At 37.8% G+C, this 11490-nt stretch overlaps 1 protein-coding gene across 1 annotated transcript in view; it reads left to right on the top strand.

Moving 5' to 3' along the window:
* The first annotated feature begins 422 nt into the window (after positions 1–422).
* STK11 (serine/threonine kinase 11) overlaps positions 423–11490 on the top strand; it is a 1536697-nt gene continuing 1525629 nt past the window's right edge. Inside the window, exon 1 of the mRNA XM_044054803.1 lies at positions 423–1371. Within this exon, the coding sequence (XP_043910738.1) occupies positions 1085–1371 (287 nt within the window). The 5' untranslated portion in view covers positions 423–1084. The remainder of the gene's footprint in view (positions 1372–11490) is intronic.

Raw genomic sequence — 11490 nt, 5'->3', positions numbered from 1 at the left:
CCAATTTACAGAACAGCTTGCAAGGGATAATTATTCCCACACGCAGTTTTATGATCAACCTACATAACTAACATTCGCAAACTTATCAATGTCTCCACTTATTACAAAATATATTATAAAAATATATATTTACGCAAAATTACATCGTGCCAAAAATGGTCTACTCCTTCTAAGTATGTACTTTGCACATATAACAAACGAGTTTAACATTTAAATCAACATTTTTAAGTTTAAACAAAACATTTAAATATAACTCTGTAGTATTAAAAATACAGATATATACCTCATCATTATTAAAATATAACTACATACCAGTTATTAAAAATACCCTTGAAAATATCGTGTACCAAATGGCGGATTACACGGGAAGATATTACTACCGCTTCCCTTTCCCGCTAGACAACTGATAGCTGAGTCCTCCTCTACTCCTCCCTTTCCCCGCCTCATGACGTCAGTCGTGACGAAAGTGGGGTCCCGTCAGCCATGGGAATCTAGCCACGACCGTTGTACTTGTGAGCACCGCAGGCCGGTGTTAACGTTGATGTTTTTGGGGGTCTATTTTGGGAATGGAGAAGATTTTTTTCAACTTATTGGTACTTGTAAAGTCAGATAAGTATTACACTTTGAAAACTGATATCTATTCAGGGACTCTGTTATTATACCAGTGGCTCCGTTTTGGGGGTTGACATCCTGCTATTGACAATATTTTGCTATAGTAGTGTGTTGCAGTTGTTAGCACTGCAGTTCAGACTGAGCACTAAGTTTAAAAATAATCTGAGAATTTTACTTTTAAGGTTCCTGCAAGTTTGTAGGAACTGTAAAGTAGTTATTGTGGCTCTTAAAGGGCTTTACATGTGTCAGAAAGCTTCCGGAGCTGCTACTGCTTTTGCATTTTTTTTCTTTTGCAGTATTGTATCTGTAAGGTGTAAAGATAAGCTAGCCTCCCTGACACATTCAACAGGTTCATTAGTTTCAGGTGTGAGTAGTTTAGTATGTTTCCATATACAAATGGCTGACTGAATTCAAGGACCTCGTTTAGAGATACCAAAGTTTTAGAAGGATTTAGGCTTAAGGGGGATCCATTATGGATTTTGAAGGGAATGAGCAGATGGATTACCTGTCTGATAATGAACTGATAATGAACATGGACACTTTCATTCATCGTATTGATTCTACGGAGGTCATCTACCAGCCTAGACGTAAACGGGCCAAGCTGATTGGCAGATATTTAATGGGGGACTTACTTGGAGAAGGGTCATATGGAAAAGTCAAGGAAATGTTGGACTCTGAAACCTTGTGCAGGAGGGCAGTCAAGATTCTGAAAAAGAAGAAGTTACGCCGGATTCCAAATGGGGAAGCTAATGTAAAAAAGTAAGTATAGCTGTATTTATTTACTTCTTAATAGGCTCATTGGTTTACTGGGGCAACGACCCCAGAGCATAGCTCTCAACCCTTCAGGGGCAAATTAACAAAGAATCAGAGACAGTTTTAAATACTAGTAAAATTAACTTAAGACAATGACAGAATAAGAAAATGTGAATTAATATATTTTTTTCTGAAGGAAAAGAAATCTGAAACTGCTGTTATTGTAATTGTTTATTAAATGTAATCCCCCACTGTTTCTCGAGAAGCCTTCAGATTTAGGAAGGCTTAAAAAGGGTAGAGCCAATAATTGAGTAAAAATCAAGGACAGTTGAGAGGTATGCACCATATTGCTTTTTTAAGTCTAACCATTCTTCCCAGTGTTTGCTCTTAATTCCTGAACTGTCAGTACTAAATGATTGGTGTAGTCAAACCAGCAGTAAGGCATTTTTTGCAACCCTTTAGGGGCAAACTTTATATTATGCATGTATGCAGTGATGAAAAGGTTCAGTTACAGTAAAACATACATTTGAACCATGGTTTTGGTTTCTGTTAAGAACTTCACCCCATTTTCTTCAACCTATAGAAAGAAGTATAATGAACACGTTTAATGTTGGTTTGCTTTCAAATGAGTAAAATGAAGTGCAAGAAATAATGCAGCTGTAACTGTTTTTTATATACATATTTTAATTTGGTTTTAAACCGCACCTTTTTTCATTCATTGGTGGTCAGAAGGGCATTGTTGTGTTGATGTCTTAATGTTCGCCTAGTACTAAGATTTTACTTTGTAAAGTTAAATCTCATGGTGCAGCGTTTCGTAGAACTTAATGCGTTAAGGTTTTTGAGTGTACTTACAGCTAATATACTTGATATGAAATCCATTGTTTTTAACTGTATGTATAAATTTTTAAAACAAAAATGGCTTTGAGTCATGTTTGCAGGTGAGTGAAGTGTACTTGTTAGTATTGTAACTTTAGGAGTATTCTTGTGTCTGTATTCCTGAATATTATGAATCAAACCTATTATCTGTATTTTGGTACAGTAGTTCAAGTTGGTGCTCCCCATGGCATGCAGTTACAAACCTTACTCTGATAGCTACTCTCTGGAGTTCTTTGGGAAAGGCATCACTTGCCAATGTATGTAAAGAATAACATATTTAGAATTTGTTATAACTTTTTGTTTTGCTTTAGGGGACCACACCTTATACACTCCCCATGTTAAATGTACTAACTTTGAAGTTTGTTGCCTCAAACTAAAATGATTAGTATGCACTTTTATCATTTTATTTTTATGTATGTCAAAATGGCTTTAGGCTCTCAGTCCCTCGGGACACGTCCAAAGTTGCCCAGAAAAATGTGGGTACATTAAACCGAGCTTTCATGTATTCTGAAATTATTTGCTGCTGCAGGTGAAGTGATTTAGGAAATATTTTGGCATAATTTTGTAATAGAATATGCACCATTGAATTTTAGAGATAAAGGGTTTATACATTAGGATTCTGGCCTTAATTCTTAATGATTATGCAATGTCTGGTTCATTGCCTTGTTGAACCTTTTTTTCTGAAAGAAAGTCTTACTTGGTCTTCAGACATTATATCCTTACTTTTTGCAGGTATTCCTTGCAAGATTTATAATGGAAATGCTGACTTGAGTTTGCAGTTTGTGTTATTGATATCCTACATGTTGTTCTGCGGAGAAAGAAGCTAGTCTGTCCTGAAGCCAGGTGTCCAAAAAGTTTTATGTAGAAGTTTTTGTGCTTGGTGTTTCTATCATTAATGCTAGTTTGTCTGTTATATCTGTTGCAGTGTGTAAATTGTGATCTTCGTTCATTACAATTTAAAATAAATATTTCTTTGGATGAAATTTATTGATATTTTTACTGAATACACCTCCCCACCACACACACGTGATAGCTGTGAATTGTGCCTCCTGTTTGAACAAAGGTTCCTCAAGATAGGATAACCTGTCTTTGTCCATCTGTTCTTACTTTTACAGACAATGATTCTCTGGGAAGCCCATTGTGTGTCTGTCACTTTTTGTCATTGTACTTTATTTGCAATTCACACTTATTTCACTTGTATGTTGTGCTGCAAACTAATGAGTTGTATGGCAGAAAGTACTTTGTTTTAAATAACACTGACCTACATATGTTGATATGTACAACATCACAATAAAAACTGTGTTAACTCACTTACTTGTTTTGTGGCAGTTGGATGATGTGGGTAGGTTGAGATGCAATCGGTGAAAGCAACCACAAGGCCACCTAAATAATTCTGTGTGCCTAGTGTACATTGTGTGCCATGTGAAACAATGTTTTGAACCTCTTGTTTAACTAGTTTCTTTTCTGCACTTTTAAATTGTAGTGTTTGTCTAGCCTTTGTATTGTCTCAGGAGTGGGTGTGTCTTGGTTACCTTTTCCATTTCGTATTAAAATTTATTTTTTTTTTTTTTTGGGCATGACTTTCTGAAATGGCTGTGTGTTAATAGAATAATATTGTAATTTCCTGAATGAACTTTAAGCTTCTTGTTTCTGGAGACACTACAGCCATGAAGCTTTTGCCTTTCATTTAATATAGACATATTTTTGCAAGCTGCAAGTTTTTTTTATTTCGATCCTAGAGCTTTTGGGCCTTGCCAGGGGAGGTGGGCTCCTTGTGGACAAAGTCCTTTTGTAATCATAAGTGGGGTATAAATTTGAGACATTTGTAAAGCACATATAAGTATTTTGAATTGGGACAATACATACGTGTGTGTGTGTAATATAATTATATATATATATATATATATATATATATATATATATATATATGTATATATATTATGTGTGTGTGTGTGTTTTTATAAAATAATGTAATGTGGTTCTGAGTGTAATGTAATACTTGATCCATAGTACAGTGAAGTCCTGAATAATAGGTTACTGTTAAAGTGTATGTTTACATTTTATTCTGAACTGCTTCCGGAGCTCTTTTGTGTGCTGCTCCCTAAAATGTATTAATTTACTGTTAATTTTTTTCAAGAAAAAGAATTATAATTGTTGACCATTTAATTTTTTTCTTGCTTGGATGTAAATTTTCTAAATGATATGCATGCTGCACTATATTTGTTCTGTGGATTTTTTGTGTGCTGTTTGTCGATTTTATTGGTGGCAGGTGAGGACATGCTGGCCTGCCTGTACGTACTTTCTGTCATTTGTGGCAGCAGTGCTAGCTCCCTCTAACCTTTTATTAGGAGAACCATTTTTTTTTTCAAATATTTTGTGCTATTCTTCAGGTACTCTTGTTACTCAAAATTGAGTTCATGACATTACATGTATTTAATATTGGTGACCTTGCTCATCACATTCTTCCTGAAGTTCCTTGTTACTTTTTGTCTCAGTTGGATGCATTGGAGCTGCTTCAGACAGATTTTGAGCAAGCGTATTCCCAAACTTTTCCTTGGTTTAGCCATTACCATTATTCTTTGCAGTCATACATTTTTATAAATGAAAAGAAACCATACTGATATGTTTTCAACGCTAAGTAATTTTGGGGTACCATCTCTAGTTTACTGCATCCAGGTAGCAAAAACAACCCATGGCCACATCCAGACAAATCCCCCAATGAAATAGGAACCCTCTTCAACACACACTTCATAGACACCATCTCCAAACTCTGTCAGCTTCCCACAAACGATTTCTAAAGCTGGCAAAGACACACTCATGCAGCCTTCACACAACCACCCCAATGCTTGCTTTTCTTTCTCCCCTATCCCCACAGCTACCATTCACAAATTATTACTCAAACTAAAACCCTGCAGAACTGCTCCAGATAATCTAACCCCAGATTACTTACAAATGTCAGCCAAATCTGTAGCCTACCCCATTAGCATATTAATCAACAGATCCTCCCAAGTGTCTCATGTACCTGTAATCTAGAAAAAAAGGCTACATACACCCATTTCACAAAGGTGGCCCTAACATAGATTTCACCATTTTCCAGCTAATTGCAATACTCTCCCCACTATCCAAAATCCTGGAGAAATGGATCCATGCTCAGCTCCTAAATTTCATAACAGAAAATAAAATATTATCCCCATCTCAACATGGATTACGCCCATATCACATTACCACCACTGCACTCCTATCATTCGTGGACACTGTGACCCAAGCAAGGGACACCTGGAAAAATTGTCTCCTCTCTCTTTCTGGACGTCTCCAAGGCCTTCAACACTATATCCCACCCCTTACTCCTGGCAAAGCTATCCAATTTGGGAATGTCACCCCCCAGTCTTAACTGGATCTCTGATTATCTAACCAACAAGGCAGCAAACCACTAAATGGCTCCACTATTTCTCACCATTCCTCAATATACACCCAAGAGTTCCCCAAGGATCCATATTGGGACCTCTCCTTTTTAGCATATTCATTAATGGCTTCCACTCCACTCTTCCCCTAAATCGTGTAATACAGTATGCAGACGATTTGACCATTATCTGCATTGCAGACTCTGCTGACGAACTCCTATCTAGGACCTAACATGCTTTCTCAATCGCTGAGGAATGGATGAATAACAGCTATCTAGCCCTTAACCCCAGCAAAACTAACCTGCTTTTATTCACCCCCAAAAAATCAACCCCCCCTAAGTAGAGCAGATTTTAATATCTATTCACAAAACAAAACCTGCATTAGAGCAGTATCACAAACTAAACTTCTAGGAGTTGTTATAGACTAACACTTGACCTTCGATCTACACATCCAAAACTGCATGAAAAAAATCAGAAACTAGGCACTCTCTGTTAGCATAAATTGTACCTCACACCCACCGTTAGACAAACCCTTGCACTATCCTGTTTGCTTCCTTCACTTTTATGCAGTGCTCATTTGTTCACTAACATTCAAAGCTCCTTAAAATCCAAAGCTCCTTAAAATCCAAGATCAAGTCCTGTTATAACAAGGTTGCTAGGTTTGCTACCAAAGAAACTTGCTCCTCCCATCACTACATTTCCCTACGCAAACTAAAATGGCTCGAACTTCTCCATTATCTAACCTACTTGCAGTTAACCACAGCTCACAATATCATTACCAGACCTTCCAATTGCCCATCCCTCGCCACCCTGTTTACTCTCCATAAGCCCTCCTGACAATTCAGATCTGAAAATTAATTCATTCTAAAAGTGCAAATTCCCAATCTAGCAGTTGGTCAAGCTCTCTACTCCTGTACCATTGCTAAAACGTAAAATTCCCTACCCAGCTCTGTCAGGACTATTTCCAATCACATATCCTTCAAAAAGTGTGTAAAGCAGCATCTCTTAGTTCTATGGCAATGTACATGTGGCTACAACTACAGAGCATCTCCCCCTACCTGATCTCACTAACTTTTTTTTTCTCCCCTCTGCTTCACAGTTATGCAACTATCTGTTGCTGTCTTCACTCTACAATATTTAAAGCAGATGATGTACTTTGTATATAATGTATACTGCATTTGTTATTCTAGGTAGAAATTTGTAAAAAAATTGTATGTTTGTTTTTTTGTGGTTATCTCTCTGTGTAAGTAGAAAATGTGATTGTATTTAAATTTCTTTTGTATGTGGAGCTTTTCTTCCTGGGCCTCCACTGAAAATGGGCACTTTTGGCCCAGTGGACCATCCTGGTAAACAAATGGAAATAAATAAACAAACAGTGAATTATCACTTTAGGCAGTCATACATTTTTATATAAATGAAAAGCAACCATATTGATATGTTTTCAGTTGCAAACTTCACAAAAAACTTCTGTACAGTTGTCAGTCGAACATTACAAAGCTCATTATATTTCTGCAGTCTTTTAAACATCATTCTTCTTCCAAAGTGTTATTCTGCATGTATTGCCCCACAATTCCCTTTTCTTTTTCTATGTTCATAGGAGATTACTAGGCTAATGGCCCAAGAGCCCTTATGACTCTAGCCATTATTACCAGAATTTTACCTGATTTTTGATCCCTAAGGGCTAGAGGATGGTTTACATTTATGCCTATGGCTTTGAGTATTTTACGAACTACCCCGTCAGTAAGGTGTGTGGATTTCACCCAGGGAGCAAATTTACAATTCCCCATCTGCTGATCCAAACTGTGTTTGAAGAGGGTCAGGGAAGGGCACTGCCTTACATGAATATGAAGCCTGTTCCAGGGAAGGGGTAATCTCTGAGACATATATATATATCTGTTTCTCCAGCATGTTTTGCTCATGTCACAGACCAGGTTTAGATCCCTAGATCAGGTGATCGTCATGCAGTTTGTATTACAAATGTGTAACTGTTCCATCAGTGCTGGGTTTGTGAGTGCCTAGTAGGTTAGGCGTAGCTCACCCCTTAATAGTCCATAGGAGACAGAGTAAAGGGATAGGGTTTTTAGTCTAACCACATAGGACATATTGTTTAAACCCTGCATTTTTTGTAAGGAATCTCTGCAAGTATCTGGTCAGTTACATGCCAAAGGGTGCATTGCACTCGATTGTTGATCTGAAAAGGACCGAGTACATTGGACTGTAACTTTGTTGGATCTGGATGCCATGACTTTACTTATAAGCTGTGCCACATAGAAGGACTTCCTCACCACTGTGGACATGTGGAGGTCAAAGTTCAGGCCACTATCTATCTGTGTACCATCTGTCACTCTTGAGTCCAGTCTTGGTGGTGGGGGGTGCTATTAATGCTTTAATTTGCAGGGAGTTATGACTTCCTTTTTTTTTTTTTTTGCATTAACTTTTAAGACCATGGCACCAATCGTATGTTTGAGTCAGACCCTTCTGAAGGATGTCTACTTTGTTGTGGGATTCGAGGATTGCCCCCAAGTTGCAGTCCTTGGCAAACTTAATTAGCTAAAGGCCTTCTACATTAGCCTTGACTTCAAAGAAGTATATTCCAAACAGGAGAGGTCCCAGTACTGAGCTGTTTTACACACCACTAGTAATTGGCATCTTTGCTGGATCTGAATTCACTCATTCTAACAGCATGTGTCCTGTCTGTAAGCCATTCGGCTATCCATCTGGTGACGTAGGGATTTATGCCCAGTTTTGTGAGTTTATCTATGATATCTGAGAGGGAAGATGTGTCAAATGCTTTAGCCAGATCAAGGAAGGCTGTATGCACTGTTTTTTTTACCCTTGTTTGTGGTCCTACTGATTTTTTCTCAAAGAAGTCCAACAGACTGAGCAAGCATGACCTGCCCTTGACAAAGCTGAACTGGGCTGGGTCCAGTGTTTGGAGGTTTTCTATGCCGTTTATTTATATTATTCTTTCCATGACCTTGCGTATAAGACTTCTCAAAATTGCCTAATTTTCTGGGTGTGCTGAAGGTTCCCCTTTATGCAGAAGGATGACTGTTATTGTCTTCCACTCAGTCTGTAGACTGGTTAGAGTTGTTAGAGGGTCTAATAGGTCCCGTTTCAAGCTATTTAAAAGACATCTTGGGATATTCATACAGTCCATCAAAGCTGTGTTTTTGGCTGTAGGGAGCTTAGTGGTGACCTGTTATTTGGGTAGAACTGGTAGAGGAATGGTGGATGGTATTTCTTGGGGGGGGGGGTAATAGGAGGTGATGGGGGTGGTAACATTTGAGCTGAATGTATTGGCTAGCAGATTTGCTATTATCTTTTGCCTGAATATAGGTGATGCCATCTACAACTAGTTCTGCACATTGTTGGGTGTTGCCCTTTGCTATTAAAACTAAATTGGCTTGAGCTTCCCAACTTACTTGCTTTTATCCAGCTATCCACTTTGCACAACCTTATTTTCAAGCCGCCTGCCTGCCCTGCACTAGCCAACTTAGTCACACCTTCTACACCAAATAGAGCCATACGATCAGAAGACAAAGATCTCTTGGCTGTCTCAACCCCACCCTCCAAAAAAAAAAAAAAAAACAGCTCCCTCTCCCTCTCCCTCTCTCTCTCTCTCTCCCCTAAACTATGGAATTCGCTCCCTCTTGCTACCAGATCTATGCCTGGTATGACCCACTTTAAAGCCTCTTCAAAAAAAAAAATCTTAAAAATACATGGCTCTGCTCCTGTATAAATCCGGCCTAATGCTCAGCTCTTCCTCTTGCACGCTAGCTTCATTTTCTTCTTTTGCCACATCTCACTCCTTCAGTCTACAAGATCCTAATGTCCCTTGTAACTCCTCCCTTTGTTTCTATACCATGTCCTTAAGCTACTGCTTAGTCTGTAATGCATCTGTTCTTCTTAACTCTCTCTCACTGTCTTTCTGCATCACTAACTCTTCTGCTATTATTTTCCAAACTGAAGCCAACATTTTCTTTTTCATGTACTATAGCAACCGATGTCCTACATTGTACTACCTGCATACTACTTCTGTACACTTGGCCTAAGTGTAGACAATCTGTATGTTGTTAGAACGGCTAAAATTGTCTAATACAATTTTATAGAATTGTCCAGATGTGTAGTCTGTCTTGTAACATAGTTTATGTTCTAGCAACTTATTTTTGTTTAGTATTCCTCATGTCATTTTGTTTAGTATTCCTCATGTCACTTGTGTTGTCTTTTGGGCTATAATGTCTTTGTGTTGAATTGTATGTGAAGCTTTTCTCCCTGGGCCTTCGCTGAAAATGGGTTCTGTAGACCCAGTCAGAGCACACTGGTAAACAAATGTCAAATAAATAAAATTTGCGGACTTAACTGAAAAATGTCATATGGTTATTGTTAGATTTGGATGCTATTTTTTGCCTCACATTTTGCTTTTGAAGACTGTACTAGTCTCCTTATTTTCTTATTTAGACTAATAGGTGTTTTTGCTGTGTTGTGCACATTCTGTTTGCTAGTCAGGATTTTCTTTATTTTGTTGTACGACCTGTTTATACCAAGGGTCCACCAGAGTGGATTGTTTTTGCAATTTGTCATAGACTTATTTCGGTCTGGTACCTTCAGATTTGTTTTGTTGCTTTTGTATGACCATGGTAGGACTCAAACCTACAATGTTTTTATCTAAATTCAGATGCCTTATCTGTTAGAATGTATGGTCAATGTAATTTGCTCCTACCGTTTTCTAAAGATCCAACTTCCAGTTCATTTATCTGTGTTACTATACTCACTGTGTCTAATATGGTTGGCTTAGACTTTGATTTCCATTTTCTAGTAATTGCTTTTTTGGCAGCCACCAGAATTAAACTCAACAAGACTTTACTTTGTGTAGACAGTTCCAATTCTGTATCGCAGATTAAAACATTTCCTTAGTTACACTGTTTTGCTCAACTAGTATTTCTGACAGAGTAGTCTGCAGGGAATTTTTATAGTATGCCAACTTAATACACTCCCCAAAAATGCGTTCCCAGTTACCTGTTTCTTCTACATCGCACCTCCAACATTTGCAATTTATCTGAAGAAAAATTCTTTGGGGGTCTGCTTGGAGTATAAAAATACCTATGCAAACACTTCAAGCAAAGATCTTAAATCTTATGGACTTTGTTGCAATTTGGTAGCCATAGAGATATCCTCCCATTGTTTCTTTGTGCATTGCTAATCCAGTCTCTCTCTACAATCCTTTCTAACTTTCTATGATCTCTAAACAATTTCCATTCTAGCTTCTACTAAAAACTCCACCAGTGCTGGTTCTTCACTTAGGATGCCCCTGTTTCTTTCTGTTCTGTTTGCTTATACTTTGATATCCCTATCAAGGATTGATATCAATCTCTAGCCTGCAGTCCAAATGAATTTTGGCATCTTCCCATTCAGTCAGAGAGGGAAAGGTAATTATTTGCTCCCAATACCTTGGTTTCTTTACCAGTTTTCTCCAGTAAATTCCAACTCCCCTCTTGCTTATTTCCTGTACTCCTAATTTGTAGTCTTCACTATTGGGAAAATCTCCTTTCTCCATTACTGTGTTGGCTTAGTTTTTAGAACATTTTCTGCTGTTTTATGAGTACAGTATTCTGTACGGTGATGGTTGTTTTTCTGTAATGGTCTGCATTGAAAATCTGAGGTCTCTCCTTATTTCTAAAATTTCATGTATAAAGGGGGACTGCAGTTTGGGCAGGTGGGTAAAGTTAGCACTAAATTTATCTTGTAACATATTGATATATGCTTGGGGACAGAGTGTGTGATACCATTATGGATGAGCTCAGTGCATTGTTGGATATTAAATTCCAAAAAGCAATGACAAACTAAA

Source organism: Protopterus annectens, chromosome 13.part0 (assembly GCF_019279795.1).
Source record: "Protopterus annectens isolate FY-2018-M chromosome 13.part0, PAN1.0, whole genome shotgun sequence".
NCBI classification, from domain to species: Eukaryota; Metazoa; Chordata; order Ceratodontiformes; family Protopteridae; genus Protopterus; species Protopterus annectens.
The sequence above is the reverse complement of the archived record's forward strand: the minus strand, read 5'-3'. Positions and strand labels throughout refer to the sequence as shown.